General features: G+C 47.4%; 1 protein-coding gene across 2 annotated transcripts in view; it reads right to left on the bottom strand.

The window, feature by feature from the left end:
* Positions 1–10894: 10894 nt before the first annotated feature.
* Positions 10895–24597, bottom strand: part of cdc42bpb (CDC42 binding protein kinase beta (DMPK-like)) — a 177716-nt gene continuing 164013 nt past the window's right edge. The window contains exons 35-38 of one of the 2 annotated variants that reach the window (XM_056295104.1): positions 24228–24395; positions 23630–23738; positions 13091–13152; positions 10895–12136 (exon numbers count right to left, since the gene is read on the bottom strand). In XM_056295104.1, the coding sequence (XP_056151079.1) occupies positions 12008–12136; positions 13091–13152; positions 23630–23738; positions 24228–24395 (468 nt within the window). In that variant the 3' untranslated portion in view covers positions 10895–12007. The remainder of the gene's footprint in view (positions 12137–13090; positions 13153–23629; positions 23739–24227; positions 24396–24597) is intronic. The other variant, XM_056295103.1, reaches the window with a different exon arrangement.

The following is a 24597-nucleotide window of genomic DNA, read 5'->3' as shown; positions in this document are numbered from 1 at the left end:
GAGACGCAGTCACGTGACGAACACAAGCCGACTCCGCCCCCTCCCGGAGACAGCGCTGCCAGTTACTGCTGCTTCATCAAGTCCGGCCATAGTCGGATCTGACGAGACCGGGGAAAAGCACGAGATTCTCAACATTCCTTTCATAACAGGGGTTAATAACGTTGAAGGGTTAGGGTGGTTACTCCTAATGTAAGTATGGAAGCGTGAAATTATGCCACGCTTGCTGTGGTTTGTCTTAAACTTACCTAAACAAAAGCTGAACAAAACAGATAATTCGGCATCCTTTTTGCTCCTCCAAACTGGACAGAAGGAATGGACCGGAATGACGCCATGACAAGTCTAGCCATATTTTCCCTTGATGTAAGAAAAACACTGTCACACATATGTTTCATGGCTTTATGATACTTAAGTTACTTTGTTTCGTAGAGATTTAACATCATCTTTCTATCCTAAAGCCTAAAGATGAAGTTGTCAAAGAGGTGGTTGCAGATGAATATCTGGGAACCTCTGGGGATCGTGTGGAGGTTCGAAATGGGTTCACTGAGCTGATTGGAGACATGATCTTCAGCATTCCAGCCATTAAAATTGCAAATATCCACAGAGGTAATCTTAGAGGAACAAATTCAGTGCTTTAACAAGATTATAGTCACATCTTTGCACCCACATACATGCATAAATTGAGTCCCGCTACATGCATTTGTCCATGACTAGATGTAGGTGCCCCTGTGTTCCTATGAGTACCAATACTCGGTGAAATCCATGCAGGAGAAAAGGCCGAGCTTTGTTAAATCCGACCATGGCGATTAACTCTTTGCAGTATTAGGATTCTGCTTCACCACTAATCATGCCAAAATCACAGGTAAGTAACTTTGATAATAACTTTGACAGCAATGGGGGAGTGTGTGATTTTCAGCCGCTTGTATCCGCGATCTAAACCCTTTCGGTCACTACCCAAAGCTCATGACCATAGGTGAGGGTTAGAACGAAGATTGACTGGTAAACTGAGAGCTTTGCCTTCCGGCTCAGATCCATTTTCACCGTAACGGTCCGGCTGAACTGAGTGTCCTCCGTAGGGTGTCTGGGCTCAGCCTTAGAGATAGGGTGAGGAGCTCGGACATCCGGAGGGAGCTCGGAGGAGAGCCGCTGCTCCTTCGCGTCCAAAGGAGCCAGTTGAGATGGTTCAGGCATCTGATTAGGATGCCTCCTGGGTGCCTTCCTTTGGAGGTTTCTGGGCACGTCCAACTGGGGGGAGATCCTGCGGTAGACCCAGAACTCGCTGGAGGGACTACATGTCCAATCTGGCCTGGGAACACCTTGGGATCCCCCGGGAGAAGCTGGAGGGCGTTGCTGGGGACGTCTGGAATGCTCTACTTAGTTTGCTGCCACCGTGACCCGACCCCAGAGAAGCAGCTGAAGATGAATGAATGAATGAACGAATGAATGAATGAGTGTGTGATTTAAGCAGTCCTCCAATCAAAGCCTGACCTCAATTTACCACCATTTTAGGTTTGTGCACAGAAGAGGAGGAACGCCATAGCAGAATCGTGATGAGCTATTGGGGCAACTTCGCTCGCACAGGGTAGGAATTTACTCTCATTACAGTCTCTTTAGAAAGAGAGATGAATTAATACATGAATAACATTGTGCCCGTAGGTTTCCTAAATAGGGCCGGCTTGGTCCACTGGCCACAGTATGGGGCAGAAGGAGATACCTGTCCATTGGGATGAAGCAAGTCCCCAGTCAACACCTGAAGAAGGATCATTTCATCTTCATGACTCAAACCATCCCCGAAATGATTCATCAGCGTCAACAGAAGAAGGAGCACACTGAGCTATACGATGCGTGGCTCCTCACTCGAAAGCATTTACATTTTGAATACGTCACAATTAACCCACCACTTAAACCATAATGTCGAACGGAGACTTACATCTAATCAGAAAATGTTGTAAGATATGATACTGTTTACAAGTTCCTGTTGCTTTTACCGTACAGTTGCACATTTCTAAATCCACGAAAGAAACAATCCTTCACAATAAATACAACAAACATGATACACACAACAAGAAAAGCCTATACAATGCAGTTTGTGTGTGCTTCTCCACTAATGGGGAACGTGAGCTGGGTTAAGGCCGTCGTGACGCAGGATAGTTTTGCCCTACGGGCAATATATTGTTTAAACTTTAATCTGTGTGTGTGTGTGTGAGAGAGAGAGAGAGAGAGAGAGAGAGAGAGAGAGAGAGAGAGAGAGAGAGAGAGAGAGAGAGAGAGAGAGAGAGAGAGAGAGAGTAACCTGAGACCACCTACCATGTGGGAACATTTTATGGGTCCCCATGAGGAAAAAGGTTCTATTTTAGGGTTAGGACTTGGATTTGGGGTTAAGGTTAGGATTAGGTTAAGGTTAAGGGTTAAGGTTAGGATTAGGTTAAGGTTAAAGTAAGATTAGGTTAAGGGTAGGATTAAGGTTTAAGGTTAGGATTAGGTTAAGGTTAGAGTAAGGGTTAAGGTTAGGGTAAGGGTTAAAGGCTAGGGTAGGGGTAAAGGTTAGGGTTAAGGGCTAGGGTAAGGGTAAAGGTTAGGGTTGGGTTAAGGTTAGGGTAAGGGTTAAGGTTAGGCATGTAGTTACGATGGTTAAGGTTAGGGTTAAGGTTGGGGTAGGGTTAGGATTGGGTTAAGATTAGGGTTCAGATTGGGGTTAGGGTTGGGTTAAGGTTAGGATTAGGGTTAAAGTCAGGCATGTAGTTATGATGGTTAAGGTTAGGGTTAGGATTAGGTTAAGGGTTAAGGTTAAGCATGTAGTAATGATGGTTAGGGTTGAGGTCTGGGTTACGGGTTAGGATTAGGTTAAGGTTAGGGTCAAGGTCAGGCATGTAGTTACAATGGTTAAGGTAAGGGTTAGGATTAGGTTAAGGTTAAGGGTTAAGGTTAGGTATGTAGTTATGATGGTTAAAGTTAGAGTTAAGGGTTAGACATGTAGTTATGATGGTTAAGGTTAGAGTTATGGGTTAGACATGTAGTTATGATGGTTAAGGTTAGAGTTAAGGGTTAGACATGTAGTTATGATGGTTAATGTTAGGATTAAGGTTAGACATGTAGTTAAGATGGTTAAGGTTAGAGTTAAGGGTTAGGATTAGGGTTAGACATGTAGTTATGATGGTTAAGGTTAGGATTAAGGTTAGACATGTAGTTATGATGGTTAAGGTTAGAGTTAAGGGTTAGACATGTAGTTATGATGGTTAAGGTTAGGATTAAGGTTAGACATGTAGTTATGATGGTTAAGGTTAGAGTTAAGGGTTAGGATTAGGGTTAGACATGTAGTTATGATGGTTAAGGTTAGAGTTAAGGGTTAGACATGTAGTTATGATGGTTAAGGTTAGAGTTAAGGGTTAGACTTGTAGTTATGATGGTTAAGGTTAGAGTTAAGGGTTAGGATTAGGGTTAGACATGTAGTTATGATGGTTAAGGTCAGAGTTAAGGGTTAGACATGTAGTTATGATGGTTAAGGTTAGAGTTAAGGGTTAGGATTAGGGTTAGACATGTAGTTATGATGGTTAAGGTCAGAGTTAAGGGTTAGACATGTAGTTATGATGGTTAAGGTTAGAGTTAAGGGTTAGGATTAGGGTTAGACATGTAGTTATGATGGTTAAGGTTAGAGTTAAGGGTTAGACATGTAGTTATGATGGTTAAGGTTAGAGTTAAGGGTTAGGATTAGGGTTAGACATGTAGTTATGATGGTTAAGGTTAGAGTTAAGGGTTAGACATGTAGTTATGATGGTTAAGGTTAGAGTTAAGGGTTAGACATGTAGTTATGATAGTTAAGGTTAGAGTTAAGGGTTAGGATTAGGGTTAGACATGTAGTTATGATGGTTAAGGTTAGAGTTAAGGGTTAGACATGTAGTTATGATGGTTAAGGGTTAGCGTTAGGGTTAGACATGTAGTTATGATGGTTAAGGTTAGAGTTAAGGGTTAGACATGTAGTTATGATGGTTAAGGTTAGAGTTAAGGGTTAGGATTAGGGTTAGACATGTAGTTATGATGGTTAAGGTTAGAGTTAAGGGTTAGACATGTAGTTATGATGGTTAAGGGTTAGGGTTAGACATGTAGTTATGATGGTTAAGGTTAGAGTTGAGGGTTACAAATGTAGTTATGATGGTTAAGGTTAGAGTTAAGGGTTAGACATGTAGTTATGATGGTTAAGGGTTAGAGTTAAGGGTTAGACATGTAGTTATGATGATTAAGGTTAGAGTTAAGGGTTATAAATGTAGTTATGATGGTTAAGGTTAGACTTAAGGGTTAGAAATGTAGTTATGATGGTTAAGGGTTAGAGTTAAGGGTTATAAATGTAGTTATGATGGTTAAGGTTAGAGTTAAGGGTTAGACATGTAGTTATGATGGTTAAGGTTAGAGTTAAGGGTTAGACATGTAGTTATGATGGTTAAGGGTTAGAGTTAAGGGTTAGACATGTAGTTATGATGGGTAAGGGTTAGAGTTAAGGGTTAGACATGTAGTTATGATGGTTAAGGTTAGAGTTAAGGGTTAGACATGTAGTTATGATGGTTAAGGTTAGAGTTAAGGGTTAGACATGTAGTTATGATGGTTAAGGTTAGAGTTAAGGGTTAGGATTAGGGTTAGACATGTAGTTATGATGGTTAAGGTTAGAGTTAAGGGTTAGGATTAGGGTTAGACATGTAGTTATGATGGTTAAGGTTAGAGTTAAGGGTTAGACATGTAGTTATGATGGTTAAGGTTAGAGTTAAGGGTTAGGATTAGGGTTAGACATGTAGTTATGATGGTTAAGGGTTAGGGTTAGACATGTAGTTATGATGGTTAAGGTTAGAGTTGAGGGTTAGAAATGTAGTTATGATGGTTAAGGTTAGAGTTAAGGGTTAGACATGTAGTTATGATGGTTAAGGGTTAGAGTTAAGGGTTAGACATGTAGTTATGATGATTAAGGTTAGAGTTAAGGGTTATAAATGTAGTTATGATGGTTAAGGTTAGAGTTAAGGGTTAGAAATGTAGTTATGATGGTTAAGGGTTAGAGTTAAGGGTTATAAATGTAGTTATGATGGTTATGGTTAGAGTTAAGGGTTAGACATGTAGTTATGATGGTTAAGGTTAGAGTTAAGGGTTAGACATGTAGTTATGATGGTTAAGGGTTAGAGTTAAGGGTTAGACATGTAGTTATGATGGGTAAGGGTTAGAGTTAAGGGTTAGACATGTAGTTATGATGGTTAAGGTTAGAGTTAAGGGTTAGACATGTAGTTATGATGGTTAAGGTTAGAGTTAAGGGTTAGACATGTAGTTATGATGGTTAAGGTTAGAGTTAAGGGTTAGACATGTAGTTATGATGATTAAGGTTAGAGTTAAGGGTTAGACATGTAGTTATGATGGTTAAGGTTAGAGTTAAGGGTTAGAAATGTAGTTATGATGGTTAAGGATTAGAGTTAAGGGTTAGACATGTAGTTATGATGGTTAAGGTTAGAGTTAAGGGTTAGACATGTAGTTATGATGGTTAAGGTTAGAGTTAAGGGTTAGACATGTAGTTATGATGGTTAAGGGTTAGAGTTAAGGGTTAGACATGTAGTTATGATGGTTAAGGTTAGAGTTAAGGGTTAGACATGTAGTTATGATGATTAAGGTTAGAGTTAAGGGTTAGACATGTAGTTATGATGGTTAAGGTCAGAGTTAAGGGTTAGACATGTAGTTATGATGGTTAAGGTTAGAGTTAAGGGTTAGACATGTAGTTATGATGGTTAAGGTTAGAGTTAAGGGTTAGGATTAGGGTTAGACATGTAGTTATGATGGTTAAGGTTAGAGTTAAGGGTTAGACATGTAGTTATGATGGTTAAGGTTAGAGTTAAGGGTTAGACATGTAGTTATGATGGTTAAGGTTAGAGTTAAGGGTTAGACATGTAGTTATGATGGTTAAGGTTAGAGTTAAGGGTTAGGATTAGGGTTAGACATGTAGTTATGATGGTTAAGGTTAGAGTTAAGGGTTAGACATGTAGTTATGATGGTTAAGGTTAGAGTTAAGGGTTAGGATTAGGGTTAGACATGTAGTTATGATGGTTAAGGTTAGAGTTAAGGGTTAGACATGTAGTTATGATGGTTAAGGTTAGAGTTAAGGGTTAGACTTGTAGTTATGATGGTTAAGGGTTAGCGTTAGGGTTAGACATGTAGTTATGATGATTAAGGTTAGAGTTAAGGGTTAGACATGTAGTTATGATGGTTAAGGTCAGAGTTAAGGGTTAGACATGTAGTTATGATGGTTAAGGTTAGAGTTAAGGGTTAGACATGTAGTTATGATGGTTAAGGTTAGAGTTAAGGGTTAGGATTAGGGTTAGACATGTAGTTATGATGGTTAAGGTTAGAGTTAAGGGTTAGACATGTAGTTATGATGGTTAAGGTTAGAGTTAAGGGTTAGACATGTAGTTATGATGGTTAAGGTTAGAGTTAAGGGTTAGACATGTAGTTATGATGGTTAAGGTTAGAGTTAAGGGTTAGGATTAGGGTTAGACATGTAGTTATGATGGTTAAGGTTAGAGTTAAGGGTTAGACATGTAGTTATGATGGTTAAGGTTAGAGTTAAGGGTTAGACATGTAGTTATGATGGTTAAGGTTAGAGTTAAGGGTTATAAATGTAGTTATGATGGTTAAGGTTAGAGTTAAGGGTTAGACATGTAGTTATGATGGGTAAGGTTAGAGTTAAGGGTTAGACATGTAGTTATGATGGTTAAGGTTAGAGTTAAGGGTTAGACATGTAGTTATGATGGTTAAGGTTAGAGTTAAGGGTTAGACATGTAGTTATGATGGTTAAGGTTAGAGTTAAGGGTTAGACATGTAGTTATGATGATTAAGGTTAGAGTTAAGGGTTAGACATGTAGTTATGATGGTTAAGGTCAGAGTTAAGGGTTAGACATGTAGTTATGATGGTTAAGGTTAGAGTTAAGGGTTAGACATGTAGTTATGATGGTTAAGGTTAGAGTTAAGGGTTTGGATTAGGGTTAGACATGTAGTTATGATGGTTAAGGTTAGAGTTAAGGGTTAGACATGTAGTTATGATGGTTAAGGTTAGAGTTAAGGGCTAGGGCATGAATGTATTGACTGAGGTTCCCCACAAGTATATGGTGACATGGTTTGTGTGTGCACAAGACAGACTTACACAGACACACAGACACACACAGACACAGACACACACACACACACACACACACACACACACACACACAAAAGAACTTAGGCTTTCAGTCATGTGCCCTTTTAAACACTTGTGTCCATAAGCAATAAATGAATTTTAACTATCAGTCATTTTTGTAGATTTGATAGAAGAGAGGTTTGTTTGAGGGAAATAAGTGCTGTTAATAAACAATCCTGCTTTTACATAAAGCCATTGTGTTGAAGTGTCCAAATGTCATTCGGAAACACCGTCCGCACTTAAAATCAAGCTGGAGAAACTTGTCGGAAGTAAAACACTGGCATGATTCAATAAATGTTCCTTACAAATCTAAAAGAATGGTTACAATAAATAAATAAATATATATATATATATTTTGTGTGTGTGTGTAAAATATCAATAAAGGGAACATTTTTGTCTGCAACATCAAATGTCATTCAGTAATGTCACATGATCAGGGTCATGTGACCACCAGTGACCACCAGCGAGTAATTCACCCTCACACTTGGTTTTTTTTTAACCTGTTCCCCTCCCGTCCCGGTCTCTGCTCCACCCCTCTGCTGATCCAGGAGGGCTGCAGACTACCACATGCCTCCTCCCATACATGTGGAGTCACCAGCCGCTTCTTTTCACCTGACAGTGAGGAGTTTCACCAGGAGGCCGTAGCACATGGGAGGATCACGCTATTCCCCCCAGTTTCCCCTCCCCCCTGAACAGGCGTCCTGGCCGACCAGAAGAGGCGCTAGTGCAGCGACCAGGACACAAACCCACATCCGGCTTCCCACCTGCAGACACGGCCAGCTCTGTGCATAACTGTAGTCCACTGACTTCCGGTTTCTACTGCAGCGGTCATACCATTTTCCTGTTTGTTGGCGTGTGCTATTGACGATGGCATATTTTTGATGATGGCTGCAAGATTTACCATGGATAGATGTCAACGACATGCACAGACTTGTTGACAAACTTTCACTTGCACCTACCAGCAAACGGGTGAAAAGTCTCAAGTTGTACAAATCAAGTTACATCCACAATTATGAGGATGAGCGGACAGACAGACATCCTCCCTGACCACCACCCTCTTCCACAAAGAAGGGGCATCTGCGCCCCACCTTCTACAACGCCATGTCTCTTTGGCTTGGTGTTTAGTGACTGCAGTGCAGGACTGGACCAATCACAGGATCATCCTTTTGCCCTGCCCTAACCTGCTCTTTTGTAATTGCAGACAGTGACTCCGTTCCGATCAAGTAGTACTGGCTGCAGCCTGCGGGAAGGTGGAGTTGTCCGTCCAGCCTGACCAGCCCTACCCACATTCATTACGTCACAGTGCTTCATTCCCCAGCCCACATCAATTACTCACCAGAAGGTAATGGCTGCAGCCTGGGGGAAGGCAAAGCAGGGCTGGTTGGTGAATGTGGGCAGGGCTGGACAGTGAATGTGGGCAGGGCTGGATGGTGAATGTGGGCAGGGCTGGACAGTGAATGTGGGCAGGGCTGGACAGTGAATGTGGGCAGGGCTGGACAGTGAATGTGGGCAGGGCTGGACAGTGAATGTGGGCAGGGCTGGTTGGTGAATGTGGGCAGGGCTGGACGGTGAATGTGGGCAGGACTGGTTGGTGAATGTGGGCAGGGCTGGTTGGTGAATGTGGGCAGGGCTGGTCAGTGTATGTGGGCAGGGTTGGTCGGGCTAGACAGTGAATGTGGGCAGGGCTGGACGGTGAATGTGGGCAGGGCTGGTCAGTGTATGTGGGCAGGGTTGGTCGGGCTAGACAGTGAATGTGGACAGGGCTAGACGGTGAATGTGGACAGGGCTAGACAGTGAATGTGGGCAGGGCTGGACGGTGAATGTGGACAGGGCTGGACGGTGAATGTGGGCAGGGCTGGCTGGTAAATGTGGGCAGGGTTGGTCGGGCTAGACAGTGAATGTGGGCAGGGCTGGCTGGTAAATGTGGGCAGGGCTAGACGGTGAATGCGGGCAGGGCTGGCTGGTGATTGTGGGCAGGGCTGGCTGGTGAATGTGGGCAGGGCTAGACAGTGAATGTGGGCAGGGCTGGCTGGTGAATGTGGGCAGGGCTAGACGGTGAATGTGGGTAGGGCTGGACGGTGAATGTGGGCAGGGCTGGCTGGTGAATGTGGGCAGGGCTGGCTGGTGAATGTGGGCAGGGCTGGCTGGTGAATGTGGGCAGGGCTAGACAGTGAATGTGGGCAGGGCTGGCTGGTGAATGTGGGCAGGGCTAGACGGTGAATGTGGGTAGGGCTGGACGGTGAATGTGGGCAGGGCTGAAAGGTGAATGTGGGCAGGGCTGGCTGGTGAATGTGGGCAGGGCTGGACGGTGAATGTGGGCAGGGCTGGTCAGTGTATGTGGGCAGGGTTGGTCGGGCTAGACAGTGAATGTGGGCAGGGCTGGACGGTGAATGTGGACAGGGCTGGCTGGTGTATGTGGGCAGGGTTGGTCGGGCTAGACAGTGAATGTGGGCAGGGCTGGCTGGTAAATGTGGGCAGGGCTAGACGGTGAATGTGGGCAGGGCTGGCTGGTGATTGTGGGCAGGGCTGGCTGGTGAATGTGGGCAGGGCTGGCTGGTGAATGTGGGCAGGGCTGGCTGGTGAATGTGGGCAGGGCTAGACGGTGAATGTGGGTAGGGCTGGCTGGTGAATGTGGGCAGGGCTAGACAGTGAATGTGGGCAGGGCTGGCTGGTGAATGTGGGCAGGGCTAGACGGTGAATGTGGGTAGGGCTGGCTGGTGAATGTGGGCAGGGCTAGACAGTGAATGTGGGCAGGGCTGGCTGGTGAATGTGGGCAGGGCTAGACGGTGAATGTGGGTAGGGCTGGCTGGTGAATGTGGGCAGGGCTGGCCGGTGAATGTGGGCAGGGCTGGCTGGTGAATGTGGGCAGGGCTAGACGGTGAATGTGGGCAGGGCTGGCTGGTGATTGTGGGCAGGGCTAGACAGTGAATGTGGGCAGGGCTGGCTGGTGAATGTGGGCAGGGCTGGCTGGTGAATGTGGGCAGGGCTAGACAGTGAATGTGGGCAGGGCTGGCTGGTGAATGTGGGCAGGGCTAGACGGTGAATGTGGGTAGGGCTGGACGGTGAATGTGGGCAGGGCTGAAAGGTGAATGTGGGCAGGGCTAGACGGTGAATGTGGGTAGGGCTGGCTGGTGAATGTGGGCAGGGCTAGACGGTGAATGTGGGTAGGGCTGGCTGGTGAATGTGGGCAGGGCTAGACAGTGAATCTGGGCAGGGCTGGCTGGTAAATGTGGGCAGGGCTAGATGGTGAATGTGGGCAGGGCTGGCTGGTGAATGTGGGCAGGGCTGGACAGTGAATGTGGGTAGGGCTGGCTGGTGAATGTGGGCAGGGCTAGACAGTGAATCTGGGCAGGGCTGGCTGGTAAATGTGGGCAGGGCTAGACGGTGAATGTGGGCAGGGCTGGCTGGTGAATGTGGGCAGGGCTAGACAGTGAATGTGGGCAGGGCTGGCTGGTGAATGTGGGCAGGGCTAGACAGTGAATGTGGGCAGGGCTGATCGGGCTGGACGGCCAACTCTGTCTTCCTGCAGGCTGCAGCCGGTACTACCTGGTTAACCTGGGAGATTTTTGAGGACATCATTACTTGAACAGTGACAATGAAACCTGTTACGTAGAGCGCAAAGCTGCAGCTCAGTTGATCATCTACCAATTAATTTAATTCTAACTTTGAGTGACTGTAAACATTTCAGACAACAGACACAACAGATATCATTTTATTGTCTGTTTAGATTTTTTTTTTTGCTAACAATTCATTAATTCCAAAGACTGGTGATTTAGAAGAAGCAGTAGCGTGTAAAGAACAGGCTTGTTTCCAACACAAAGTCTGTCAGTGTTTGTGTGTGTGTGTGTGTGTGTGTGTGTGGGGGGGGGGGGTTACAATTGGAACAATCACTGACATAAGCCAGAGAGGATTGTGTGGACTACAGGAAGTGAAGGTGTGTCAGTGTGTGAGAGTAGCGGTGTGTCTGTCAGTGTTCAGCTGCAGCCTGATGCAGGACACAAGGGACGATGTGAGCTTGACTACCAGGAGCTCCCCTCCTAGTGTTGAACGTGGCCAGATGCTTTTCTCCAAACCCTCGACACCGCATCATGCACCACGGAGGCAACACAACACTGCACCAGTTCTGGTCAACACCTCCAGCCAGACTGAGCAGTTACACACCAGCGTGCAGCGCGGGCTGGATTCACCTGTGTGGTGAACGGCTAACTCTTATGGATGTCAGCCTGTACAAGCAGCAGCAGCGAAGGACTGGTCCTGTAGTTTGCACATCCCAAACACTTCAAACTTCAAATTTAAAAGACATTTTACTCACAAATCAATCCTTTCACTCTTTTTATCTCACTTCGACAGTGAATTTAACAACTATACATTATTTTCCCACAAAGATCTAAAGAGTTAAAAATAGCTGAAAGGTGAGACAGTGGTTAGCCCAAACAACACATACAGGGTTTCCTAGTGCGAAAAGCAGGGGCCATGGGTCTGTGTTGGCGCTGAGCCTTAAAAAACACAGCAGGAAGTTCAGTCTGTCACTATTTCCTGATTAATCCTTTTTCCTTTAGGTCTGAGATCAGGATTCTGCTAAAACGACAGGAAATTAAAACAATGGTTGGGAATTTAAAAAGTAAAGAAAAAAACCCTCATCTTGGAAGTTCCTGTAGGCTCCTATACCGCCCAGCAGATGGCAGCGCCCCAATGATACTGAAGGTCATGTGACGCAGGAAACAAGAGGCCATTTAGTGGAAATTCTGCCAGGAGACATCACTCCAACCGTGTGTGTGTGTGTGTGTGTGTGTGTGTGTGTGTGTGTGTGTATATTCAGGTGTCCAGGGTGTGGTCCAGTCCATCCAGGGTCAGCTGACTGCAGTGTGGGGAATTTGGGCTGGGGGGGCTGCTGGGGTTGGAGCTGTTGGAGGGGGTGGAGTGTTTGGTGGAGTCTGAGTCAGGCTGGACGAGAGACAGACACACAGGGAGACAGAGAGGTAGAAAGACAGAGGGAGAGAGACACAGTGAGACAGACAGTGAGACAGACAGTGAGAGAGACAGTGAGAGGGACAGTGAGACAGACAGTGAGAGGGACAGTGAGACAGACAGTGGGAGGGACAGTGAGACAGACAGTGAGACAGACAGTGAGACAGACAGTGGGAGAGACAGTGAGACAGACAGTGAGAGGGACAGTGAGACAGACAGTGAGACAGACAGTGGGAGGGACAGTGAGACAGACAGTGAGAGGGACAGTGAGACAGACAGTGGGAGGGACAGTGAGACAGACAGTGGGAGGGACAGTGAGACAGACAGTGAGACAGACAGTGAGACAGACAGTGGGAGGGACAGTGAGACAGACAGTGAGAGGGACAGTGAGACAGACAGTGAGACAGACAGTGGGAGGGACAGTGAGACACAGTGGGAGGGACAGTGAGACAGACAGTGGGAGGGACAGTGAGAGGGACAGTGAGACAGACAGTGGGAGGGACAGTGAGAGGGACAGTGAGAGGGACAGTGAGAGCAGTATTTAGTAAAAGGTGTGTGTGCTGCTCATAATGTAGCCCAGCAGTAAACTGGAATCTACTTCCTGATGATAACTGAGCACAAAACACCACAACGTAGAATATCTGACCCAATACCACACACATCAAATGGTGTTTTTAATGTAACAATAATAATACTAATAATAGTATTGTTCGAATCATCAACATTAATATTATTATTAATATTATTCTCATTATGAGTTCCAACTCCTTTCTATGTCTCTACACTCCCAGTTCTGGTACCAGTTCACCACTGGGAGAATCCTCTGCTACTGGTTACTCTCTAGTATTTCGTATGGGTACCAGTTTAGTAAGCAAGTTTCTCACTAGCCATCTAAACTTTGACCCTAAACCTGTAAATTTCTGTGGTTACCTCTCTGTCCAGGTCCTGGTCTGGATCTGACACGCTGCGGGCTGACCCAGCTCCTCCAAAATCTGAAACACAAATCAGAATCAAGGTTCTGAGAAATTCCACATCAGAGCCTTTGGAGCTGGCGCTGATAGGACTACTGCTGGCCGGTAAAACAAGACTCACGATTATCTTGAGTGAACGCTCCATTTCCAAATAAACATCAAATACTTGAAATATTGGCTCTAGCAGAGTCAACGGGCTGTCCTACCTCAAGTAATGTGCCTAGTAACCAGGCTGAAGTCTTGTGTTTGGTTGGTCTACACCAAACCTTTGGTTCTACTTCATGTAGGCTCTGCCGTCAGGCTCCACCTTGTGGGTTTGTCCCGTGCACAAACACTGAAAATTGCATCAATATACCCACTTGCTGGGCTCAGCTCACTCAGTGGCCTTTATAATTATTAGTTTGTGTCCTCGTTTGATGGCTGGGAGAGCTGGTGCTGGATCAGCTGGGAGCGCTTGGTCTGCTGTGTCTTGTGGGCCCAGGGACCACGGCCCTGCCTGGAGCTGTGCCCAAAGAGGAAATACCGAGGGTGGTCTGACAGGACACAGAAACGGGACAGGCTAAGCTAACTGCTAGCCCATGCAGACCGGCAGTTCCGATAACACAGAGGGCGGTCTGGCAGCGGCCTCGCCTAGCATTGACTGTGTTTTTGGTTGTGGAGTGCGGGGAGGTGTGTCGAGGGTGTCTGGCTGAGAGAGTTGGCTTTGGATCAACTGGGGGAGCTTGGTCTGCTGCGTCTGGTGGGCCCAAGGACCACAGCCCTGACTGGAGCTAAGCCCAAAGAGAAAGCACCAAGGTCGGTCTGACAGGATGCGGAAGTGGGGCAGGCTAAGCTAACTGCTAGCCCATGCAGACCAGCAGTTCCGACAGTCATCCTGGCTGGCGTTCGCTATCTTGGACAGTGAAAAAAAACAAAAACCTTTTTGTTGTGTGGATATGTTGAATATATGGCAGCACGGTGGCACAGTAGTTAGCGTGGTCGCCTCACAGCAAGAAGGTCCTGGGTTCGAGCTCGGGGGTAGTCCAACCTTGGTGGGTCCTCCCGGGTTGTCCTCTGTGTGGAGTTTGCATGTTCTCCCTGTGTCTGCATGGGTTTCCTCCAGGTGCTCCGGTTTCCTCCCACAGTCCAAAGACACACAGGTCAGGTGAATCGGCTGTACTAAATTGTCCCTAGGCATGAATCTGTGTGTGTGTGTGTGTGTGTGTGTGTGTTGGCCCTGTGATGGCCTGTCCAGGGTGTCTCCCCGCCTGCCGCCTAAGGACTGCTGGGATAGGCTCCAGCATCCCCACGACCCTGAGAGCAGGACAAGCGGTTCAGATAATGGATGGATGGATGGATGGACGCTGAATACATTACATTACATTATAGTCATTTAGCCGACGCTTTTATCCAAAGCGACTTACAGTAAGTGCATCATGTAACGTAGGAGATCAGGAAAACTACTAGTCATCAGAGGACATAAGTGCATCTTCTCTCTAAACAAGCATCTAAGAGCAAAACCAGTGCTAAAGTAAAAGTGCAAGAAAGACCTTTTTTTTTTTACTAAAATGAGTGAATACAGTAAGTGCTAAGAACAAGTAACAGGGTAGTAGTTCTTAAAGAGGTGAGTTTTCAACCTGCGCCAAAAGATGGGCAGCAACTCCACTGTCCTGACATCAGTGGGGAGTTCATTCCACCACTGTGGGGCCAGGACAGAACAGAGTCAGGACCGGGTCGATCGGCAGCAGGGGCCTCTGAGCAACGGGGCAACCAGGCGTCCCGAGGCAGCAGAGCGAAGTGGTCGGGCGGGGGTGTAGGGCTTGACCATGGCCTGGAGATAGGAAGGAGCTGCTCCTTTCACTGCCCTGTAGGCTAGCACCAGAGTCTTAAACTGGATGCGAGCAGCTACTGGGAGCCAGTGTAGGGACATGAGAAGGGGAGCTGTATGGGAGAACTTAGGGCGGTTGAACACCACACGAGCTGCAGCTTTCTGAACAAGCTCCAGAGGCCTGATGGCCGACGCCGGGGTGCCAGCAAGGAGGGAGTTGCCGTAGTCCAGCCGGGAGATGACCAGAGCCTGGATGAGCACCTGTGCCATCTCGTCGGTGAGGAATGGGTGAATCCTCCTGATGTTATAGAGGAGAAATCTGCAGGAGCGAGCAACCGATGCAACGTTTGCAGCAAACGACAGTTGGTCGTCCAGGATCACACCCAGATTCCTCGCAGTCCGAGGTGGCGTCACCACGGTGTTGTCATGGTGATGGCCAGGTCTCGGTGCAGGCAACCTTTCCCTGGGAGGAACATCAGCTCTGTCTTGTCCAGATTGTGCTTCAGGTGGTGTGTCGCCATCCACTCCGGGATATCGGTCAAGCACGCAGCAATGCGTGTCTCTACTTGTGTGTCAGAGGGAGGAGAATGTGTGTGTTCTTGCAGTTTTTGGTATTTTTTTGTAGTTTGGATGTTTTTGTCTCTGTGTTGCAATGATGTGGGCTCGAGGAAATGACATTTCGTTTGATTTCATGTAGATAGATTGATGATAGATAATTTTATTAGCCACACAACCAAGGCCGGTGGAATTTGTTTTTGGTACACTTTACATTTTACACTCTGCAGCACAATACATACATGGACAACAGCAGACACTCCACATATTATCACGAACAATACCGTTACACAATAACAGAAACAAACATATCAGGCATAACAATGAGGTGAATGGTGGTATTTATGCGAGTGGTGTGTGAGGAGGGACTACAGGGAGGACTTCACAGTCCTGATGGCTAGGGAGGGGGGACTGTTTGTGAAGCGTTTAGTCTTAGTTAGCGCCTCCCTGAGGGAAGGAGCTAGAAGAGGTGATGAGCAGGATGTGAGGGGTCAGAGGTGAGCTTCTTTGCTCGCTTTACAGTCTAGTTAGTATGTAGAGGTTCAGCTGAGGGGAGTGGGTTGTCTAGGATTTTGGATGCCTTGTTGACAACCCGCTGCAGTTTTTTCCGTGTTTGACTGTCTGTGCCACCATACCATACTGTAATACTGTCATACTGTAATACTATAATACTGTAATACTGTAGCGCTGTAATACTGTGATACTATAATACTGTAATTTTAAAATACTGCCATACTGTAATACTATAATACTGTAATGTTGTAATACTTTAATACTATAATACTGTAATGCTGTAATACTGTGATACTATATCACTGTAATGCTGTATTACTGTATTACTGTAATACTGTAACAGAAGATGTTATGATGGACTGGATAATGGCTGAGTAAAACAGAACAAGCAGTTGATGTTTGTATTTTTTAAGCTGCCTAAGAAAGTAAAGTGGTTGTTGAGCTTTTACAACGATGTGTTCAGTGCTAATTTTCCACTTCAGGTTGTTGCTGATGTATGTTCCAAGGAATTTAAAAGAGTCGGTGGTGGTGATGGGGTCACCATTCATTTGTATGGATGTTTTAGGATTCAGCATGCATCGGAAGTCAATAATGAGTTCTTGGGTTTTGGCTGTATTAAGCAGAAGACTGTTGTCTGAGCACCAAGTGGCAGCTTGGTGTACTGCAGTGTGGTACTGGGTTTCATCAATTTTGGAGATGAGGCCTACAATGGTTGTGTCGTCTGCATATTTCATTATTTTCACAGAGCTATCCGTGGATGTGAGGTGGGTGGTGTAAAGTGAGAAGAGCCAGGGGGAGAGAACACAGCCCTGAGGAGCACCTGTACTGAGGGTAAGAGGGTGTGAGGTTAGGTTAATAACCTTCACCCTCTGTGGCCTGTTCCACAGGAAGCTCTGAATCCAGTGGCGTATGGCTGGGTCAGTGTTCATATCCAAGAGTATGGTAAAGAGTTTGAGTGGGTTGATGGAGTCGAAGGTGGAACTAAAGTCTATGAACAGGATGTGTGCGGAGGTGTTTGGTGATTCCAGGTGGTGCAGGGCTATGCTAACTGCATCCTCAACAGACTGGTTGGCTTTATAGGCAAACTGATATGGGTCCATCATTGGGGAGGTGCAAGATTTCAAGTGTGACAAAATGATGCGCTCAAATGCTTTCATGTCACAGATGTTAGGGCAACTGGTGTGAAGTCATTGAGGCAGGTGATCTTAGAGGATTTTGGCACAGGAATGATGGTAGAGAGGTTGAAGCAATGTGGGACTGTACACTGACTTAGAGAGGTGTTAGATATGGTGGAAAATATTGGGGCCAATTGTGCTGCACAGTAGCTCAACAAAGCAAGACTGATGCCATCTATGCAAGTGCATGAAATGAAATGACAAATAAATGTTCCTGATTCCTTATAAGGCTGGTGAAACCACCACTATTCCTTCCTCTTCTTTCACACAGGAAAAGTCCTCCTCTTTAGTAGGAAAAGCTTTTCCTGCTAAAGAGGAGGACTTTTCCTGCTAAAGAGCTTCCCCGTTAAGAGCCTTTTCCATGTCTTCTGACGAGGTAACCAACGGCCCTTTTCAGGGCCTGGCGCTGGCAGCCACCGCACCGCTTGACAGACCACAACACCAGGTGTGAGGTGTCTGGGGCGACTGCAAGGGTGGCAGTCTCTGCCCACCTGCCAGATAGCTCCCAACCACCAGCGCTGACTGCTGCTCCTCCTAATGCTCACCCAGACGCTGGAAGATGACCGCCTGCTCCCGGTGTCAGAGCCAAGAAGCTGGCACTAACCTGGTCCTACGCCCCAGAATGGCAATCCCTGCTCCACTCACTACAGATTCTCCCCCAGCTAAATGCGTAATGCCTTTCCTTGGTTTGTGCATGATTAGACTGCCTCTTTCGCAAGCAATTCAGCCAGCAGTCAGAGTCAAAGCCCTCTCGATAATGCAGCTTCTTGGCCAGATGGCGTTGGCTCACCTGGTGGTTTCCCTCTGTCTACTTCACAAGCACAGGCTGCAGAGATAGTTTACTCATCTGCACCTAGGCCTGGTGCGACACAAGAAAAAGCTGCTGGCTGTCCCTCAGCCAGTCAAAGCATACCTGAGTTATTGGAGAAATCTCATTTTCCTAACGAGGGATTTTCCTCTGGGCAGAGTGACATTGCCCATCTCGGTGTTCACGGACACTTCTCTGATTGGATAGGGCAGAACCTGCGTAGGTCACGCAGTTTGTCAGGAATGGTCAGAGCCCCTGACTCTAACCATTCCTGAACCCAGCCACTGAGGATGCACAAGCCAGTGCATTCTTAGTGCTGGACCCAAGCCCGGAAAAATGGGGAGGGTTGCATCAGGAAGGGCATCTGGCATAAAATCTTTGCCAAATCAAATATGCGGATCATAAATAAGATACCGGATACCGGATCGGTCTACGCCCGGGTTACCAATGACCGACACTTCCGCTGGTGGAGAATTATCATATTCTAGTCAGAATGGACAATGTTACAACAGCAGCCTAAATAAAGAAACAAGAGAGTGTCCGGTCAGCCACGCTTCTCGAAGAGCCAATATGTCTCTGGTTACTGGTGTCATCTCACCTCAAGAATGCTTCACATCGCAGGCTCCTTGAATGTGGGTGCAGAACTCAATGTCTTGAGGAGGACCCGGTTGAGTGCCTCAAGAGAGAACACACATTGTCTTAACACAAAAATCTTAATCCACAAGACAACCCAGTGCTAGGAGTGGATGCATTAGCACACTCCCCTTGGCCTCAGGGACTACTTTATGCATTTCCACCTGTCCACTTGATCCAGCTGGTTCTGGAGAGAGTAAAGATAGAGAGGTTATGTCTCATCCTGGTGGCTCCACTGAACATATCCGCATCATGGTTCCCACAGCTGGTCAATCAGTCAGTCAGGACCTTATGGCAGGTACCTTAGATAAGAGGGGTGCCATCCCAGGCAGGGGGCTAAATTCAACAGCCCCCGATTCTAGGTCAGCCTCTGGTGGATTTGCTCCTGAGAGGCTGAGACTTCAGAGGCAAGGACTTTCATCAACCATCATTCAGACTTTTCAGAGTGCCCGAGCCCCATTGAGATTTTGTGTAGCAAAGTGGCTTGCGTTTCACCAGTTCTTGCTGAGAAACTGACCCGTTGTTGTGTTCACTTGAGACTTCTTTGCTTCCTTCAGTTCATCTTGGAGAAGTGACTTGCCTTCTCCACATTAAAAGTCTATGAGCGGCCATTTTGGCTTGCCATGAAGGGATTGGAGAAAAACCTGTGTTTGGCTACCCGCCAGCGAAGCATTTTCTACAGGCCTGCAACATGAATACATGTGCCCAAATGAGACCTGTCCTTGGTTCTTCCAGGGCTCACCCAAAACGGAAGGTTTACAAGATGGTAGTGAGACCAGCTATGTTATATGGTTTGGACACGGTGGCACTGACAAAAAGAGAGGAGGTGGAGCTGGAGGTGGCAGAGTTGAAGATGCTAAGATTTTCATTGGGAGTGACGAAGAAGGACAGGATTAGGAACGAGTATATTAGAGGGACAGCTCAGGTTGGACGGTTTGGAGACAAAGCAAGAGAGGCAAGCTTGAGATGATTTGGATATGTGTGGAGGAGAGATGCTGGGTATATTGGGAGAAGGATGCTGAACATGGAGCTGCCAGGTAAGAGGAAAAGAGGAAGGTCGAAGAGGAGGTTTATGGATGTGGTGAGAGAGGACATGCAGGTGGCCAGTGTGACAGAGGAAGACGCAGATGACAGGAAGAGATGGAAACGGATGAGCCACTGTGGCGACCCCTAACGGGAGCAGCCAACAGAAGACACACACACACACACACACACACACACACACACACACACACACACACACACACACACACACACACACACACACACACACACACACACACACACCAATCAGCCAAAACATTAAAACCACGCACTGCCTAATATTGTGTGGGTCCCCCTCGTGCTGCCAAAACAGCTCTGACCTGTCGAGGCATAGACTCCACAAGACCTCTGAAGGTGTCTGTCCTCTGGTGTCTGGCACCAAGACGTTAGCATCAAATCCTTAAAGTCCTGTAAATTGAGCGGTTGGGCTCCATGGATTTGACTCGTTTTTCCAGCACATCCCACAGATGATCAATCGGATTGGGATCCGAGGATTTTGGAAGTCAAGGCAACACCTTGACCTCTTTGTCATGTTGCTCAAACCATTCCTGAACAAATTTTGCAGTGTTGCAGGGAGCATTATCCTGCTGGAAGAGGCCATTGCCATCAGGGAATACCATTGCCATGAAGGGGTGTATTGGTCTGCAACGATGTGTAGGTAGGTGGTATATGTCAAAGTAACATCCATATCAATGCCAGGACCCAAGGTCTCCCAGCAGAACATTACCCAGAATAACACACTGCCTCTGCCAGCTTGTCTTCCTCCCATAGTGCATCCTGGTGCCATCTCTTTCCCAGGTAAATGACGTACATGCACGCTGGTGTCCACATGGTGTAAAAGAAAACGTAATTTATCAGACCAGGCCACCTCCTTTCATTACTACATGGTCCAGTTCTGACATTCACATGTCCATTGTAGGCACTTTCGACGGTGGAACCAAGGTCATCACGGGCACTCTGACCACTCTGCAGCTACGCAGCCCCATACACAGAAAGCTATGAAGTCCTGTGTGTTCTGATACCGGTCTATCATAACCAGCATTAACTTTTTCAGCAATTTGAGTTACATTGGTTCTTCTGTAGGATCAGACCAGATGGGCTGGCCTTCGCTCCCCATGCGCATTGATGAGCCTTGGGTGCCAATGACCCTGTTGCTGGTTCACCGGTTGTTCTTCCTTGGACCACTTTTGGTAGGTACTGACCACTGCATACCGGGAACACTCCACAAGATCTACCGTTTTGGGGATGCTCTGACCCAGTCGTCTAGCTATCACAGTTTGGCCCTTGTCAAAGTTGCCCAGATCCTTACGCTCGCCCGTTTTTCCTGCTTCCAATAAGTTTGGCTATCAATTTGATTTTAATGATTCTGATTCCAATTCCGCTTTATCGATTCGGTTCTTAACTATTACCGATTCTATGAAGGGCAGGGTCAAAACAGGCCACTTGCTTATTTCACAGCAAAAAAAAAACCTTTTGTTTTTAAAAACCTTTACACAAGTCATATTCAGTTATATTCATGTTCACAATTTACTTCATACAGTTTATGGAACCTGTAAATTGATTTCATACAGTTTCATTTGGTTGCTGTTATTAAATATGATTCAATAATAATCCAATCCAGTTGACTGAGGAGGACGAGTTACTGGCTGTTGGCTGGGGATTGACTGAGGAGGACGAGTTACTGGCTGTTGAGTGAGGGTTGACTGAGGAGGACGAGTTACTGGCTGTTGGCTGGGGGTTGACTGAGGAGGACGAGTTACTGGCTGTTGGCTGGGGATTGACTGAGGAGGACGAGTTACTGGCTGTTGGCTGGGGATTGACTGAGGAGGACGAGTTACTGGCTGTTGGCTGGGGATTGACTGAGGAGGACGAGTTACTGGCTGTTGGCTGGGGGTTGACTGAGGAGGACGAGTTACTGGCTGTTGGCTGGGGGTTGACTGAGGAGGACGAGTTACTGGCTGTTGAGTGAGGGTTGACTGAGGAGGACGAGTTACTGGCTGTTGGCTGGGGGTTGACTGAGGAGGACGAGTTACTGGCTGTTGGCTGGGGGTTGACTGAGGAGGACGAGTTACTGGCTGTTGGCTGGGGATTGACTGAGGAGGACGAGTTACTGGCTGTTGGCTGGGGATTGACTGAGGAGGACGAGTTACTGGCTGTTGGCTGGGGATTGACTGAGGAGGACGAGTTACTGGCTGTTGGCTGGGGGTTGACTGAGGAGGACGAGTTACTGGCTCTTGGCTGGGGGTAGACTGAGGAGGACGAGTTACTGGCTGTTGAGTGAGGGTTGACTGAGGAGGACGAGTTACTGGCTGTTGGCTGGGGGTTGACTGAGGAGGACGAGTTACTGGCTGTTGGCTGGGGGTTGACTGAGGAGGACGAGTTACTGGCTGGGGGTTGACTGAGGAGGATGAGTTACTGGCTGTTGAGTGAGGGTTGACTGAGGAGGACGAGTTACTGGCTGTTGGCTGGGGGTTGACTGAGGAGGACGAGTTACTGGCTGTTGGCTGGGGGTTGACTGAGGAGGACGAGTTACTGGCTGTTGGCTGGGGGTTGACTGAGGAGGACGAGTTACTGGCTGGGGGTTGACTGAGGAGGATGAGTTACTGGCTGTTGAGTGAGGGTTGACTGAGGAGGACGAGTTACTGGCTGGGGGTTGACTGAGGAGGACGAGTTACTGGCTGTTGGCTGGGGGTTGACTGAGGAGGACGAGTTACTGGCTGTTGAGTGAGGGTTGACTGAGGAGGACGAGTTACTGGCTGTTGGCTGGGGGTTGACTGAGGAGGACGAGTTACTGGCTGTTGGCTGGGGGTTGACTGAGGAGGACGAGTTACTGGCTGGGGGTTGACTGAGGAGGACGAGGCAGGTGAGGGAGAGGGAGACCTGCATGGTACACTCATTGATTTGTATGCAATGCTGGCCACGTGCTTTGTCATGTTAGTAGTTAAAAATGTTACAACTGCATTTAGCACCCACTTTTATCCAAAGTGACGCACATCTGAGGGTTAATACATCCCAATAAGGACCTAGTCACGAGGTGACAATGCAAGTAAGTGCCAAAAAACTAGGTTCAAGTCTGATACAACATATAGGTGTCAACAGGCAGTGCACAGGGTGCATAGAAGCGATTGTTTTGTATTTTTATTAATACCATCAGGTGTGGAGGTGTTGGAGAAAGATCTGGGTCTTTAGCTTCTTCTTAAAGATGGAGAGGAACTCAGCAGATCGAATGGAGTTTGGTAACTCGTTCCACCACCGGGGAACAACAGAAGAGAAGAGTCTGGCTAGTGACTCAGGGTCCCGTTGTTGTGGCGGAAGTGCATCCTCCTTTGCACAGTTGCCAAAACAGAATGCAAAAGCAACCTTCATGGGTGCCACTATGACACCTAACAGCATTTATGTCATCAAAAACAGAAATGAGAAAAGCAGTGAGGGGCTGACAGGTGACATTTGCCTTCACATTCTTTTTCCACCAACCAGTGCAGTTTTTTCCAAATTCACAACCTCTAAATTCACCGAAAAACCCGATGACGCTTGATGACACTGCATCCCCACTTCCCTCCGAGAGTTCAAGATTGATTGGATGTACTTCCATGACCCCCGCAGGGAAATGACGCTCTGCATGTAAGCCATCCTAGCTGTGTAGCTAGGGGCAGTGGGCAGCCGCCGTGCAGCCCCCGGGGACCAGCTCCAGTCCGCTCGCCATGCCTCGGTCAGGGCACAGACAGGAGTATCAACCCTAACATGCATGTTTCTTTTTGATGGTGGAGGAAACCGGAGCACCCGGACAAAACCCACCGCAGACACGGGGAGAACATGCAGACTCCACACAGAGGACGACCTGGGACGACCCCCAAGGTTGGACAACCCCGCGGTTCGAACCCAGGACCTTCTTGCTGTGAGGCGACAGTGCTGACCACTGCACCACCGTGCCGTGAATGTGTGTGTGCGTGTGTGTTGTCTTACCAGAGGCTGTGCGTGTGATGTGACTTTTGCTGCGTTGCTGGCGGGAAATACTGGAGAGGGGGCGGGGCTTATCTTTACCAGGGTCATCCTGAGAGGAAGAAAGTACACTCTGTGCAAACAAACATTGAGACACGCACACACACGCGCGCGCACACACACACACACACACACACACACACACATTGGTGACTCTCTTACAACGAGACAGGGAGTATCGTTCTTTCCTCTAGAATTCACAAAGCAGAACCTTAGCCACGTTAAACAACCAGCGCTCACCAGTATCACTGAGCGTGACCCAGTATAACTCAGTATGTTCCAGTATAACCCAGTATGTTCCAGTATAACCCAGTATGAACAGCACTAGTATATGTCAGTATGCTGAGGGTTCATTTCACCGGCTGGGAGGTGGGACCAAACAGGGTTCATGGGCGCTGTCTCATCAAGTTGGAGGTACGATGGGGCAGAGCTTCCAGGAATGAAAGGTGAAAGCAAGCCAATCACAGCACAGCAAACAGCCAGAGAATAGGAAGGGGGTGGGGCTAAGAGAAGGCAGTGATTGTGTGCGAGAAACAGAGCGAGAGAAAGAGGCGGGGCCTACCCTTCCCAGAGAACAGGTGGAGGGAGAGGAGGAACTGGAGGCAGGGTCGGTCTGCAGGTAGAGGTCAGCTGACACCGAGCTCATGTGATAGACGTGCTCAAAGTTGGTTGGGGGGGAGATGAGAGAGTGACGGGAGGAAGATGGGGAGGGGGAGGTGACATCACTGGACTGAGAGCAGAGGAGGGGAGAGAGGAGGAGAAAGGAGGAGAGAGGGAGTCAGTCTTGAGGAGAGAAGACTTTGTGAAGAGTAGAGCTCTACAGGAGACACTGAGGGGGCGGAGTCAGGCCTGCTGAGGGGAGGGACTAGGAGCAGAGGATTCTGGGAAGAGACTACATATGCACAGCCCAACACCTACCAGCCAACCAGAAG

Source organism: Lampris incognitus, chromosome 15 (genome assembly GCF_029633865.1).
Source record: "Lampris incognitus isolate fLamInc1 chromosome 15, fLamInc1.hap2, whole genome shotgun sequence".
Classification (NCBI taxonomy): Eukaryota; Metazoa; Chordata; class Actinopteri; order Lampriformes; family Lampridae; genus Lampris; species Lampris incognitus.
This window is presented reverse-complemented; position numbering and strand designations above follow the sequence as displayed.